We start from the raw sequence: 16243 nt of genomic DNA, 5'->3' as shown, positions 1-16243 counted from the left end.
TTATCTTGCTGATGTATCAAGCATGAAATTGTAGATTTCGGCACTCCAGTTACCTCTGCCACCTGACGAAGAGCGGTGTTGGGCGGATGGCTTTCAATTTGGTCCAGTAAGGTAATTTTTTCAGCTAAGATCAAAGGCTTTCATGGCATCTTAGCAAGGATCAAAATAAAAAATATTATCAAAAATCACTGCTTTTTGAATTGGCTTCCGTCGACCCAAATGGGTAACATAAGCACACCGCAGCTGACACAACTGTTTGCTCTCACGGTCTGTGACTGACCTTCTCCTGCCCCAATTAAGCGGCACAATGTCACAAGTAAATGAAGGGAATTTCGGCTATTTTCTTAATTTGTTTCTTTTTCTTTAAGAGTTGTCCTAGATAAGTAACTGCCCAATTAACCAGAATCCACTGTATATGGGGTATATGTAGATTGAAGAAAGCATTTACTCCATAGCAGAAGTAGATAAAACGAGAGGATATTAGCTCAGAGTGAGGGGGAAGAGAGGTGGAGGTGATATCAGGGAGACCTTCACCCAGAGAGTGGCAGGTACCTGGAATACACTGCCTGAGAGAGTGGTTAAACTGATGGCATTTAAGAAGTGTCTACATAGCACCTGAAACACTTAATCATGGAAGACAATGGACCATATGCTGTGCAATGGGATTCATTCAGAAGGCTGCCTACTGATCAGTATTGATGATTTGGACTGAATGGTTTGTTTCCATGAAAAACAAAAGATCACAGTACCATTCCTGGCTCAGCTGCATAGGGACAGAAGAGCAGTGTCAACTGAGCAATAAATATTGGAGGTTTATAACCTTCATGGGAAATACACTGATGTGCATAAATTATGGAGTAATGATAGTGTGTGATTTCAATTATTCAAATTCATATCTGGATAGCAATAACAATAGGTAAAGAGGGCTGTAGTTTCTGGAATGTGTTCAGGAGAATGTTCTTGATTGGTATAGTTCTGTCCCAAGGGGGAAGGTAATGGAGAAACATCTAGGATGAGTGACCATGATTTTGTAAAGCTTAGAATATATACCATTACAAGTTAAAATGATCAGTTGGAGAAAGGACAACTTCAATGATTTGGGAACCAATATAGCACAGGTAAATGGAATCAAAGCTTGCAAAGAAAATTATAACTGAAAATCAAAATATTACAGATACTGAAAATTTGAAATACAAGACTTATAGACTTTGCTTTCACACTTTCCAAAAGAAATTACAAAACCTAATTAACAATTTCACATTATATTGCATGTGCAAGATCTTTGTCAACTTTCTTAACCTATCTGTGGCCCGTTGTAGCACCCTGACAACTTACTTGCTAACCTATAAGTTCAACAACCAAACCTGATGCCTTCACTCAAGTCATTCATAGAAATTAGAAAAGTCCACGCTCCAGCACTGATACATTTTGCCAACCAGAAAAGGATCTATTGATGTGTACCCTTTCTTGTCAATCATAAGTAACCTCTACACAATGAATTTTTATTTTCAGTAATAATCTTTGAATTTGAATCGAATTTATTTAAATCTTACGTCCATCCCACAACGTGAGGGAGTAAAAATCTTTGCTTTATGACTCCATCGCAATGTACAGACACTTGAATTTATAAGTCTAATGGCTTGTAAATTGATGTGGTTCAGAGAGTGATAGATTAAAACAGGCTCTTTGGCCCACTGAGTCTGTGCTAGCCATCAAGCATCTACTTACACTAATCCGAGATTACTCCTAGTTCCCCCCCAGATTTCTGTCAACTCCCCCATATCCTACCACTTACCTACACTTCAGGGCAATTTATAGGGGCCAATTCACCTACCAACCCGCACATCTCTGGAGGAATCAGGAGCACTTAGAAGAAACCTATGCAGTCACAGTGAAAGTATGCAAACTCCAAACATCAAAGATCAGGACTGAATCCGGGTTGTGGAACCGTAAGCAGCTCTTTCTAGCTACACCACTGTGCCTTGAGGGTGCCCACAATTTCCCTTTCACAGACATATTTTGACTTTGCATAATTACCTTGAATTTTCTAAACTGCCCTGTTACACCTTTAACAGTAGCTTCTAATATTTTCCCGACAACAGATCAAAGTTCAAAGTAAATTTATTATCAAGGTATGTATATGTCATCTATCCTGAGATCTATTTTCTTGCAAGTGTTGTGTCTCTGCACTACTACATACACAGTACATATGAAGAAACACAATAAAGTCAATGAAAAACAAAGACAGACGATGTGCACAAGACAATAAACTGTGAAAATACAAAAAGAAAAACAAATAATAATAAAATAATACTGAGAACACGAGTTGTACAGTTCTTGAAAGTAAGTCAATAGATTGTAGAATCAGTTCAGTGCTGAAGGGAGTGAAGTTATCCATGCTGGTTTGGGAGCCAGATGGCTGAAGGGTAATAACAGTTCCTGAACCTGGTGGTGTGGCTCCTGTACCTCCACTCCAATGGAAGCAGCGAGAAGAGAGCATGGCCTGGATTGGTGTGGGGCCTTGATGATGGATGCTGTTGACTTGTGTTAAGCAAACAGGCTGTAGTTTCCTGCGTTTCATCTCCCTCCTCTTTTGTGTTAAGGTATTACAATGGGTTCCAAGGAAACAGGTTGGTAGGCTGTTGATAGGTGATAGATTAAATTTAATGCTGTCAATGTTACAAGTCATAGGAAAAATGAGAGGCAATGTAAACGAAGTAGCACAGTTCTAAAAATGGTACTGCTCAAGAACAAAGATCTGTGGATACATATACAGTTTGTTGAAGCAACTCCAAATCAAGAAAGTGATTTTTAAAAATGGCCTTTATAAATGGTGGCGAGAGGGCGTACAGGAGCAAGATATGCCAACTAGTGGAGTGGTGCTGCAGCAACAACCTGGCACTCAAAGTTATTAGACGAAAGAGCTGATTGTGGACTTCAGGAAGGGTAAAACGAAGGAACACATACCAATCCTCAAAGGGATCAGAAGTGGAGAGAGTGAGCAGTTCAAGTTCCTTGGTGTAAAAGATCTCAGAAGACCTAACCTGGTCCCAACATATTGATGCAGTTATAAAGACAGCTGCTATACTTTATTAGGAGTTTGAAGAGATTTAGTATGTCAACAAATACACTCAAAAACTTCTATAGATGTACCATGGAGCATATTCTGACAGGCTGCATCACTGTCTGGTATGGGGGGGGGGGTGGGAGCTACTGCACAAGACCAAAAGAAGTTGCAGAGGGTCATAAATTTAGTTAGCTCCCTCTTGGGTACTAGCCTACAAAGTACCCAGGACATCTTCAAGGAGTAGTATCTCAGAAAGGTAACTTCCATTATTAAGGACCTCCAGCACCAAGGGCATGCCGTTTTCTCACTGTTACCATCAGGTAGGAGGTACAGAAGCCTGAAGGCACACACTCAGCGATGCAGGAACAGCTTCTTCCCCCCTGCCATCAGATTCCTAAATGGATATTGAACCCTTGAACACTACCTCACTTTAATATATATTATTTATGTTTTTGCACGATTTTAATCTATTCAATATACGTATACGGTAACTGATTTATTTATTTATTTATTACTATTTTTCCCCTTTTATATTATGTATTGCAATGAACAGTTGCTGTTAAGTTAACAACTTTCAGGACACACGCCAGTGATAATAAACCCGATTCTGATTATGGTCGCAGAGAGCAAGTCCGTCCTGCTACATTGTCTTAACAGAAGAGTTTGTGAACAGTACCATATCCATTTCTAGCCACACTTCAATAAAGATTAAAGTGCACTGGAAAGGGTACGTAAGAGATCTGCTAAAAGTATTTCAGGGATGAGGGACCTTGGTAATGTACAAGGACTGATGTTGGGATTGGCTTCTCGGAACACTGAAGTCTGACAGGAAATCGGATAGAGGTATTTAAAATCGTGAAGTATACTGTTGCAGAAGGGTTCCAGACTGGGGGGGGGGGAGGGAAAGCGGGGCAAAGGATGAAGATGATTGTGACAAAGGAAACAATGTAGCAAGCGAATAAAATCTGGATGCATCACAAGTTACATTCAGAATCAATTGCAGTTACCAAAAAGGAGTCGGAAAAGTATCTAAAAATATTTGCAGAGACCACCTAGATCGTGCCTCTATAGCCTCGACAGGCCGATGGCCTCCATGCGCTTAACTGTCCTGTGGTCGGTTTGAAGTGAAAACATTCCACACTCGGAAACCAGCCACGCAAAGACCCGCCACTCATTTCTTCCCTTACTCCAGAATCATCTGACTCCCATCCCCCATGAAATCTCAGGCCTGTAAGTCATCCTCTGATATTCTATATATAAACCCCCAACATTGCAACTGAATTAAAATAACAGGCAGCTTAATGATGAAAAACGAAATCACTACGATATCAGTTTGGAAGGAAATTCTCGAATTAATAAAAGCTAATAAATAAACCTGGCGGAACTATAACAATCAGCTATTTTTTTAATATAAAAATCTGGGTAAATGAAAGCCAAAAATAGCCCACACGTACGAACAAGGGAGAGTGAATGAGAGATTTGGAATCTCAGAAGCGCACACGTCACCAGAAACACCCTGTCGCTGTCTCCCCAACACGTGGATATCGCTAATCCACAAGATACTGGAACCTCGATACAACCTCGTCGTTAAGAGCAATGCAAAACAAAAAAACACGATCCCTATTCTTTAGAAAAAAGAAATACACAATTTAAAACGATTCCTGCATATTGAACGACAGCAAAATAAAAATAACTGTAAGGTATAAATTTCCCCGGTTAACCCTCGGCTACCTGGAGGTGCAGGCTATATTGCTGGAGGGAAGACATGGGAGACTGAAGAGGCGACGAAACTGACGGGATCCGTTTCCTGGCGCGTCTGGGATTTCTCTGCTCTGCCCCATTCCCCGCCCCTGCAACAAGAGCGGGGAGGCAGTCCCGAGAAACGACGTAGAAAACGAAGAGTAAAATCACTTGCACTTACCGGAAATCTTAACCCGATAGCCTCACGACCAACTAATCTCGCCAACCCCCTCTCTATACTTTAGAAATAAATTCGGAGATAAGGGTGGGGAAAAAAAACTTATTGCAAATTCCAGTTTGCAACTATTTCTGGGGGTTGGTCCGGTCACAAACATAAACCAAAGAAAGGAGGGGGTAAAGGCGAAGGAGAGATCCCTTGTTTAACAGAATCTATTAGTTCACAGTAAACAAAATAGCACAGATACATCTAATTTAGGATATAATTAATATATATGTATGAATCCCATTGTTTTAGTTCACGTTTTAAGAAGATGAATGGACGCTTCCTACACCCCTCCCACCCCGGACTGGGAATAGAATGGTCGGGGCTTCATTTGCATGGAGATTAAGGGTTGACATCAGGATTTTGTTACATTGTATCATTCGGACCGGAGAAAGGTATCCATTTATTTTTAATTATAATTTTCTTCCTTCGATAGCGATTAAATTTTGCAAGGATACCGTAGAGCCTCGAATGTGAGAAATCTTTTTATTCAGAAATAACAAACCGCACCGCCAGGGGATCTTTCCAAGGTGGGCTCCAGATCCTGGAATTTTCCCCCCTTTCTAAATGCTATGGTTAAGAGATTCAAAACTAACTTTATCCCTTATATAGAAGCTTTATTTTGGGAGATCGCCGGCAAAAAAAAACACGGTCGTCAATATTATATAGGGATTTTCTCTTTAATTGGAGGCGCGATCAACGTTTATCCCGTATTCATTTATCGGAGAAAGAGAGGGAAATGGCAGCATCGATTCGAAGTATCAGCAGCGACTATTTTTTTTCATTTTAGTTGTGTGCAGACACTTTCCTGTGTTTAAATCAGGAGGTTTCTAGTATAGGATCCACCCCAGCGCTCCACACCAATCTGGGCTTGTTGCTTTAACTGCAAACCGGCTTTCGAAATGCTTCTAACGCGATTAAATTCCAGTTTAATATCAGACTTAATATGTGCAGGAATAAAATGAAAGAAAAAGGTTAGGGAAATTCGGGTAACTTTTAAATTTGACCTGCCGCCGCCGCTGCCGCCGCCTCCTCTTCCTCCTCCATGGCGATCCCCCCCCCCAACCCTGAACTCGTTTGGTTCGTGGCAGGATTATGCTTCTCTCGCTCAAATCTCTTCAGCAGCGGAAAAATCTATAATTATTTTATCTTTTTATAATTATAGAGATGGATTCTGAATCGCCTTCAACTTTCGACTCGGAGGTAAGATCTGATTTAAACAGCATTGAGGTTGGGGGTGGGGCGGTTGAAGATTATGGGATCTCCTTGTGTTTGATTTTTATGTATATGTAAAATCAAAAAATTCCACTTATAAGATGAAAATTTTCGTCGATTTCTGTCGGCAGGCGATTCGATTTCAGACCCTGAGGTTTCGGAGTACAGCGCCTTGCGCCATCTTGTTGATTTGCATATATATTTAAACCCCTTATTAATCGGAGAGATAGGTTGGCGATAACGTGTCGCCCACCGCCTTTCATTGCTGCCTGTCTGAAGTTGGGGATTTGTTGAGGGAGGGGGAACGTTACCCTTTTAGACCGGTTTTTAATGTCCTCCCTTCATATGTCTGCTGCCTGTCTGTTCCTGGGAGATCGCCAATCCCTGTGTGTGTTTTTTTAAAAATAATGAATATTCGCCATCTTGCCTCTGACCCTTCCCTTTTTCTGTCTCCCCCCCCTTTTTGAAAATAATTATCTCATTTTCCTAGTTAATGATTCCTGCATCTACTGACCTCTGCTCTTCTCCCCCTCAGCCCCGAACTCCAACAGCACCCCACCCGTCACTATCTTGGGTAATTTCACCAATGCTTGAATGCCCCTACTTCCATGTATTTTTTTAAAAATCCTTTCGGTGGTACTCTGGGTGGCAACTTAATTCAGTCAAATATAAAGATCTACTACTAATAAATTGTATTAAAATATACGAGACTAAATCGGCCCCTTTGTTTGTGCAGTCACTCGGAGCTGTTGTATAAGGAAAGATGGACCCCCTTGGATTTGTTAATTCCCACCGTATAAAATGTGCTCGTACGTGTGTAACCGAGTGTTAACAGTAAGCAGGTCAGCCCTGGGGAAGTACTAAAAGTGAGATTTGATGGAAACGGATGCTTGCCAGGGTAGCTCAGCTTTAAATCTGTGGTGCCGTAGACAATGTTTAGACCGAGAAGTTACGATGTAGGTGGCATTTTACAACTGGGGAAAATGAGCGTGTGTCTCCTGTTGAAGTCGGCACTCTCTGCGCTAATCTAAATTACGCACAGGCTGATAAAACACGGTGCTGTGCAAGTCTGGAGTGCCAGGATTGTGGACACTTTTGCTTGATGTTTAATTGCTTGATGTTTAATGGGTTCTGATGTCGCCAGTTCCCCTTCTCCTCATTTCCTGACAAAATCAGAGTTCAGTTTACAGTTTTTCTCCACACAGTTAGGAGTTGCACAGATTTCCAATGTAGCTTATTTTACTTGCTGCACTTAATATCATTTTACAAACGCCTAATCGTATTTTTGGGACAAACTCATTGAGCTAGAAATGTTAAGCAACACACGGGATGCTAGAGGAGTTCAGCAGGCGAGGCAGTATCTATGGACATTTGCCCAGATTTCTACAAAACTTAGAATGCGGGAGGAACTCAGCGGGTCAGGCAGCACTTGTGGAGGGACTGACTCTTCATCTGCAAAATTTCAGCTAGACAGAAGAAAAGTCCTGCAATGAATTCAGCTGACATTTAACAGAAATCAGTTTGAAAACTTCATTCACTGTAACACAATAATGGCTGACACAAAGCAATAATCTGCTTTGCCCACACCGTCCCTGTAAAACACTATAGTTTAAACTGGTAAATAGCAGAAACTGTACCTCATTGGTTAGAGAAAGTACTGTTTGGACTATTAATGAGGTAGGGAAAAAGGCAGTGAAGAGGACTCATAAGATACATTTTAAGACTCCTGACTACCAATACACATACAGAATGCCACTGATCTAGTGTTGAATAAATACGTTGCTAACCTTCTTTGTCTCTCTGAATCTTCCCAGGATTACTCCCCATCTGATAAGAGGAGCAGAACAGTGGAAGACTTTAACAAATTCTGCACTTTTGTGTTGGTTTATGCTGGGTATATCCCTTGTCCTCAGGAAGTGAGTTTTGGTTATTCTTACTACAATTTATGTACAGCTAGATGAGATCGCATTTCTAATACTGTGTACAATTTTTGGTAATGCTGCTTATTTAAAAAATATACACTCAGTGGCCACTTTATTACATGCAGGAGGGGAACCCAGTGTGGTCTTCTACTGCCGTAGCCCATGCACTTCAAGGTTCAAAGTAACGTGTATTCAGATTTGCTCTTCTGCACACCACTGTTGTAACATGTAGTTACTTGAGTTACTGTCACCTTCCCGTCAACTTGAACCAGTCTGGCCATTCTCCTCTGACCTCTCTCAATAACAAGGTGTTTTATTCATCCACAGAACTGCCACTCGCTGGATGTTGTTTGTTTATTGAACCATTCTCTATAAACTCTAGAGATTGTTTGCATGAAAATCCCATGAGATCAGCAGTTCCTGAGATATTCAAACCACCCCATCTGGCACCAACAATCATTCCACAGTTAAGGTCACTGAGATCACATCCCATTCTGATGTTTGGTCTGAACAACAACTGAACCTTTTGACCATGTCTGCATGCTTTTATGCGTTGAGTTGCCGCCACATGATTGGCCGATTTGATATTTATCAATGAGCAGGTGTACCTAATAAAGTGAATGCCATTGAGTGTAAACACCTGCTATGAAGATTTGTCAGGCTGGTCCCTGGGACAGTGAGTCACATTTGAGAAACTCGTGTCTTCTAGGTCTCTGGAGTTTAAAAGAATAAGAGATAACTTCATTGAATCAAAATTCCTTAAGGCAGTAGATATGGCAGCGGAATTAAGCCATTCAGCCCATCGAGTCTGGCTACCGTTCATTCATGGCTGATTTTTTAAAACTCCATTCCCCTGTTTTCTCCCCAAATCTTGGAGATTGTGTACCCTTGAGTGCTATAAAGATTCAAATGCTGATTCCATACAGAATCTGCGATTTATAGATTTCTGATTATGAAAGAAATTGAAGGAGATGGAGATGAGGAAAGAAAATGTTGAGGTGAATCAGCCTTGACCTCACTCATTTATGCCCACCTCTTCAGTCCCTCTGTCCTTTCTTTCCCTCTAACAACCAACTGCCCATCCTCACTAACTCCATTCTCAACTCCTCATCCTCTCCCTCTTTTCTCTTCAATACCTCTCACCCTTTCCCTACCCCCTCCTGCTTCCCCCCCACCTCATTTAGCCTTCCCTTTATCTTTTGGCCAGCTCATTTCACTCCCCACTCACTAACTACATTTTTGTTTCTCCATCCCTCTGACCCCTCCTGAATTTCTCTATCTTCTCCTTCACCACACTGCCACCCCCAACCATGGTCAAAACAAATTTTAACCAGATCCTGCAAGTATCATGCAAGTGACAGGCTGCACCAAAATGATCCATTTTTATTGATAGAGGTGTTACTGTCTTAGGTCATGGATTCAAAAATAATTGTGTAAGGGCTAAAGAAAATTGATGCATGCCCCAAGTAGCCTGCTTCCATTCTCCATTCAGCTCAAGATTGTCAGCCCAGATTGTGCGCTCAAGATTTTTAAGTTGGACTTGATCGCACATCTTTCTGACTGTTAGATGAGAGTTCTTTCTATTGAACAATGCTGGACTCCTCGTTATTCTTTGACCTGATAAGATGTGTTACCTTTTTTTCTCTTCAGGATTTGCCTCTACGGACCAGCTCCAGTCCTCCTAACAGCACAGGCAGCACAGCAGATAGTGAGCCCTGGGATCTTCGCTACAATGATCTTCCATTGTCTGTTCCTTCCAAGGCTAAACGCAGGAAAACTCTAACAAGCTTCAAGCGAGCCAAACCTTATTCATTTCTTAAGCATCACAAATCTGGTGGCTTCCTGCTGCCTGCCTTCAATCGTAGGAAGTCTGACAAGATGAAGAGGAAGCACAAGGTGAGGACAAAAGAGGAAAGCCCGAGGATAGAAGAACAGCACGTTGAGGAATCTGTCAAGCAGGAATCACCCAACTTGGATCCAGTGACCAAACAAGAACTCACTGAACATGCAGTGGACACAGCACCACTTCCTATTAACACAGTATCTCTTGCTCCTGAGCCCCTCACAGACTTCCCAAGTGAAGGCCAGGACGGTTCTTTTGTGCCAGTTACTGCAACAGAAACAATAAATGAGATGATAAAAAGTGAAAAAGTGGAACGACACAGAACTGTTTTCCGTCAGGGAAAGCAGGTTGTGTTCAGGGATGTGGATACAACAGGCAATGACGAGGATATCATGGTGGATTCTGGTGAGTGCCATGTACTGATGGCTGTTACTGATGGTCATCCTTGTGTGTATGTATCTGTGTTACAGACTCAATGTGTGTCTTCTGCTTTGGCTGGTACAATTGTTCAAACCTGAGGTTAGGTTGTGTGGACAAGTAATGTCCCCTGGGTTGACTGGGTTAACTGAGGTGACACATGTCTGTCCTTAGTAATGTGTAATCATCAATGGAGTAACACACCATGATAAATCTACAGATAGGTGGTTTATTTTCAAACTATTAACCACCAAAACTAACAGCAGATTATATAATTTACAAATTGATAACCAATTAAGCATTAACCCTTGAGCATCGTGGCATAAGAATTAACCCTTAAGCATTGTGACAAAGGCCAGCTTTTGATTGCCATACCCATGTGATGAATGGTACCTCATCAATTCTTGGGATGTATTTGTAATCTCTAGGACTAGCAAGGATCAGGACATGACTCTGGTGTTTGGAATAAATATGTCATAAACATACAAATAACTAGTGACAGCACTCGCTTTATTGCATGGAGCCCGTTCATTATTATCATTGGTTTGTGTGTTTGGCAACTACTTACCCATCACAAACGCACATAGATTAAAAGGTTCACTTATTAATCCCTGTCGTTTAGTGTACATCATGCAGTAAATTCTGGAGTTCAATTTACAAAAACTAAATGGCTTGCTCTCTTCATGAGCAATCATGTCCAAAACTCTATCTCTAGAACGTTGCTTGGGTTTGATTCTATTGCTGTTTGGAGCATACCAGCTCCTTCCTCCCTTCACCTTTTTCTGTAGTTTATAAATTAAGCCACTTGGAATTTAAACTTGTGGGGAAATCACATCCAGTCTTTTTTATATGGCAATTATGATTGTACAGGCACCTTCCAGTAGAGGGCACATGAGCAATCTCTTTGTACCTCAGTTATCACCAAGACTGGTTTTAACTTGCTTTGAGCCTTTCTTAAGATCAACAAACTCTGTGACAACTTGAGGTCTTCTTGGTTAGTAAGACTTTATGTATTTTCACACTAAGCCAATTCTTCACTTGATGGTTATTGGGCAAAGCTGATTCCCATTTTGCTCTAATGTTCAAATTATATTTGTTCAGATTATGTATGATCTATTCAGAGTATGTAAGATAATAAAAGGTTTGATCTGATAGAAAGAAATTAGATAGAAGCTATTTACTTTAGTGATGAGCAGGAGTTCTCAATTTGGGGTCCATGGTTTAAAAAAATTTGGGAATCCCTGGTCTGGAGGAAAGGGGAATAACTTTGACATTAGAACTTGGCTGTTAGGATGACCTGAAAGCAAATCATACAAGGGAAGAGAAAGTCTATAGAAAACTGTAATGAATTATTTCAATTAATCTTTAAGATCAGGATATTGAAGGTTACAAATCAAAGTAGATCAATAGGTCAGCATCATTTTCATTTGCTCTCATGCTTTTTTTTGATATGACAGCTGTTACCCCAACCTATTTCCACAGATGTAGTAATTCTCATCAGAAAAGCAGAAATTTGGTCAAACAGTCAAAGTAGAGGTGGTCCTGCTCAAACTAGGACTGAGAAATATTGTTGTCCTTGGCCATTGATTAATGTACTTAAAATTAAGTCTTCTGGCTGCCCTTTTATGCTTCACTTCAGTGACCATACAGGTCCCAATACAGTGCATGGATAACATTTGCCTCAAGATCAAGGTGCATTCCATGCACTTGAACAAAAGATCTGGGCTTACATTTATAGTGTCAATACTGAGAAAGTGCAACATTTTAATGAGTGTGACATTTAAATTGAGATGGCAAACTGAGGCTTCATTTGCCTTCTGAGTTGGGTGTAAAAATAAAAATTCCTAACCACTATACTCATCAATATTTATCTCTTAACTGTCATTGGTTAACCTGGTTATTGTCACTTTGTTATATATGAAAACAGTTATGCACAAAGGAATGTGTAGTTTTCTCCTTCATAATAACAAATACAATCCAAATCAACTGTCAAGGGGTTCCTCACCTTGTGAAAACTGATGTGAATATTTGCAAGATGTTATTACCTGATGTGAGATAATTAACTTTTGAAAGTTCTCCCCTGAACAGATGATGATTCTTGGGATCTGGTGACGTGTTACTGCATGAAGCCATTTGCTGGACGTCCAATGATAGAGTGTAATGAGTGTGGTACCTGGATCCACCTGTCCTGTGCAAAAATCCGCAAGTCCAATGTCCCGGAGGTGTATGTCTGTCAAAGGTGCCGAGACTCCAAATGTGATATTCGACGATCAAACCGGTCCCGGACCGGCTGCAGAAAGCATTTCCTTGACTGAGGTGTCAGAAGCTTTTTCTTGATTTGTTTTATACCTGGGAAAGAGAAAAGAGAATCTTGAAATGATAATGAGGCAAAAAAACAAGCCTTTTTTTAAGACAAACATCCTGATGGACTTGCTTGGAGACTTCCACCCATTCATGCAAGAATTGCCTGCTTTTTTGACTTTCTTTCTGCACACCCTCATGATTTCCATTTCAGAACCTACAAGACTACTATATCAATTATAGTCTTGGCTAGTCTATCATGGGATGGAATTTGGGCATCGGGGGTGGGGTGGTGTGGGAGGTGGGGGCAAACATGCCAACTACAAACAACATTTCCTTTACCCTTCTGAGCCTTCTGTTGGTTATCACCCTGACTCCACCACCTCTGAGTACAAAATAAGAAAATCCACAAGAGAAAGTAAGGATGGCAATAATCTTAGTTCATCATTCTCATCTTCCTTCCTCTGCACTCCTTTGTTATTAAGAGTCTCAAGCAAACAAAAGGGGCCCAGTGCAATAGACAAAGCCTTAAAACACTCTAAATTGAGAAAGGGGGAAAAATAAGTAATACCTTTAACTAGTAGCCTGGCATTTAACAGTGCAATAAAACCTAAAGATGCTGTAAATACACTTCAACTCTTTCATATTCAGTCAGTAAAGGTGGATTAAAGTATCTTAATTTCCAGCCAGGATACGCATTTGATGCTATAACATCTTTCTTCACAAGTGATGTTTGCCTTTTTTTTTCATATTTCCTGGATTTTACTGTTGCATCAAGAGAAAACAATGCCCTTTTTGGTACCAACGATATAATTTGCCCACCTGCATTAAAAAAAGTCAATAACAATTGAACCAGAACTAAATATTCTTTCTGGAAAGGTAGATAACTGTGTTAAAACATTTGATGGGTGGGTTCATTTTTTTTTGTAGTGTGACTGACATTACTAGAAGGATTTGGAATGGGGAAAGCAACTTGGAATTCTTTTTTAAGATTATTTCTTTTTTATTATTTTTGAGCAGACTTTACACAGTTTCTGATGCCTAACATTTGGTACTTAAAAACAAACTCCTACAGTGAGAAGGAGAAAATAAGATCCTTAGGAGCTAGTTTTTAAATGGTCATTGAATTGATTTCCATCTTTATGTTGTTTACAGACAATAACATTAAACTGCTGGTTGAAAGTTAGCTGTTTAAAAAGTCTGTTTACAATTTAGTTCAGATGTGCTGTTTTTTTTAAATTCTATCTGTTGATGGTACATTAGATCTGTTATGGCAACGTACTGGAATTAATTCAGAATAGTAAGTCAAGCTAAAAGTTTATGTGATTAGGAGATCACTGTCTATTGAAGTGTCCCCATATCATTCATCTGTTTTTTTTAATCTGGTCTTCTAGCTACATGAAGGGGATTGTCTTTCTTGTGCAACCTTCCTTCTCTATATACTGCAAAATGTATATTGCCGTAAAATATTGTACCTGCATTTTTATTTTCTCTTTTATCCTACGGATACTTGCCAATTTGGATCTTCTCAATCCTGACATTAGTAAACTCACTTACGAGAAATAGCTCCAAAACTTTTGCCTACGGATAAAGTAAATGAAATGAGAATCCTCCCCTTACTGTACATCTCACCTTCTTGCCCATCTTTGTTTTCTGTGTCTTACCACTATAACCAATGATCTAGGCTAGCTAGATGTAATTATGGGGATAAAAGATATAGTGGGTACTAAAAGATGTCTGACAATCAATCCCCTTTGCACTAATGCACACAAGATTAATTTGCCTCCTCAGTCACTCATTCAAATAATACAAAATTTCATCCGCCAGAATATTCCCTTTTCCCCCACCCCACCCCATATTTTGCCGCTACAAGAAAAGTGTGAACTGGTTGTCTCCCTTGTCAATAAAACTACCTCCTCAGACTTACTTTCCCCATGTTTAGGATTGGGATGTGAGGAAACAATCATTTTATGAGGGGAAAAGCCTAGGTTCATTTCCCATTGAAAATCAAATAAGGTTCTGAACCTTTAGTACCACACACAAAATGCTGGAGGAACTCAGCAGGTTAGGCAGCATCTATGGAGAGGAATAAAGAATCAACATTTCAGGCTGAGATGCTTCATCAGGACTGGTCCATAGATTCTGTCTGACCTGCTGAGTTCCTCCAGCATTTTGTATGTGTTACTCTGGATTTCCAACATCTGCAGAATCTCTTGTCCCTTTAGTCCTAGTTGTGATTGCTAGCGTTTGCATTGTTGGACAGTGAGCAAGGACAGAGATGGGGTCAGGTGTGTTAGTCAGAGAAAATTAATACACACACACACACACACACACACACACACACTCTCTCTCTCTCTCTCACTCTCAAGGCTTGAGATGTAAATAATAGCTGGAATGGCCAGCAGGTGGAAGGTGACTGATCCCTGTAGAACTATTGAAAGAAAGTCAACTTTATCAGGAGATAAAACCCATATGTGACACATATACAATTTAATTCATAAGGATCCCAGAAATCTATCGTAGTAAATCATAGTTGTAAAATGTTCCTTGGTATGTGATCAAAACTCATTTTATCACACTCTTCCAGAGGAAAACTTATCCTAGCCGCAACCCCATTTTAGTTATTTTAATGAGGGTGACTTTTATAAAGCAGCTTTGCAACTTTACAAGGACTGGTGGGTGCTTTTGCTCCCAATGGGAATATCTGCAGTACTTTGTCATGCAAGACTAACAAGTCTCTGATTTAGGGACACTTTGCAGTGATGTTGCAAGGAATGTTGAAATGTCTCCATGGAAGGTTTATCAAAGCGGAACAAAGAAAACCTTGTTTCTGTGAAACTTTGTACGTGTATATCGGAAGTTATTTTGTAAATAAAGATTTAACTATTGGTATTTTAATTGATGAACCTGTTATGACTCTTTTTCCCTTTCTCACACCATATTAAAGGAAATCAAACCAAAGGAACAAGTGCACAAGGGACTGATCCTGAGTAAAATTCTCACTATATTTCTCAAGACCCTAGATCAGGTAGGGAACTATTAGATGTAGAATAATACACTTTGCACCTAACCTCAATGGTTCCCCTTAATAAGTATCCTTACATTTTCACTCTTGACAGATGGTTTATATATTCAGATTAACACGTGAGCATTGGTGAGAGAAAAAGTATTGGATGAAAATACCTGCCTTTATTCATGTTGGTGGATGCGTAGATGCAAATAGTGTAGAATAATTGCTCTTGGTGGAAAGTCTTACTGCGGTGTTATTTGCCAACCAGCAAGTACAGGGTCATTTATAGAATTACCACAGAGTTCTACAGAAGAAGAAAAATTAAATATCTAGTAGATGCAGCAATTAGTACAGCCATCTGACGGCTCAAGGTATCAAGGTGTTATTTTGACCTGACACAAAGGTAGGGGTACAGCAAAATAAGGAGGTAAGATGCAGAACAAATAAGGTTGCTCCCCTGAAAGTGAAAGTTTGCATACATCCAATGAGAAGTAACACCATGTAG

At 40.1% G+C, this 16243-nt stretch overlaps 2 protein-coding genes across 9 annotated transcripts in view; one reads left to right on the top strand and one right to left on the bottom strand.

Annotated features, from left to right (window-relative positions):
* klhl21 (kelch-like family member 21) overlaps positions 1-5095 on the bottom strand; it is a 41936-nt gene extending 36841 nt beyond the window's left edge. For 2 of the 3 annotated variants that reach the window (XM_072245325.1, XM_072245324.1), the window contains exon 1: positions 4799-4916. The gene's annotated coding sequence lies outside the window, so the exon portion shown is untranslated. Of the gene's footprint in view, positions 1-4798; positions 4917-4988 lie in introns of those variants that run through there. The other variant, XM_072245326.1, reaches the window with a different exon arrangement.
* A 186-nt stretch (positions 5096-5281) lies between these two features.
* phf13 (PHD finger protein 13) lies at positions 5282-15755 on the top strand. 6 transcript variants are annotated; one of them, XM_072244861.1, is made up of 6 exons: positions 5816-6004; positions 6196-6233; positions 8060-8161; positions 9818-10415; positions 12516-12743; positions 15676-15755. In XM_072244861.1, exons 1-5 carry the CDS (start codon positions 5977-5979, stop codon positions 12740-12742), a joined length of 993 nt encoding a protein of 330 aa, XP_072100962.1. In that variant the 5' UTR covers positions 5816-5976; the 3' UTR covers position 12743; positions 15676-15755. The 6 variants fall into 6 exon arrangements, 5 of the variants coding, with proteins under 5 accessions (XP_072100964.1, XP_072100965.1, XP_072100963.1 ...); XR_011883319.1 differs by having other exon boundaries at positions 5817-6004; positions 12516-15570; positions 15676-15754; XM_072244863.1 differs by lacking the exons at positions 5816-6004; positions 15676-15755 and adding an exon at positions 5282-5425 and having other exon boundaries at positions 12516-15600.
* The last annotated feature ends 488 nt before the right edge of the window (positions 15756-16243 follow it).

Source organism: Mobula birostris, chromosome 27 (assembly GCF_030028105.1).
Source record: "Mobula birostris isolate sMobBir1 chromosome 27, sMobBir1.hap1, whole genome shotgun sequence".
In the NCBI taxonomy this organism is placed as follows: Eukaryota; Metazoa; Chordata; class Chondrichthyes; order Myliobatiformes; family Myliobatidae; genus Mobula; species Mobula birostris.
Note: the sequence above shows the minus strand (reverse complement) of the source record. Positions and strands in the feature narration are given on the sequence as shown.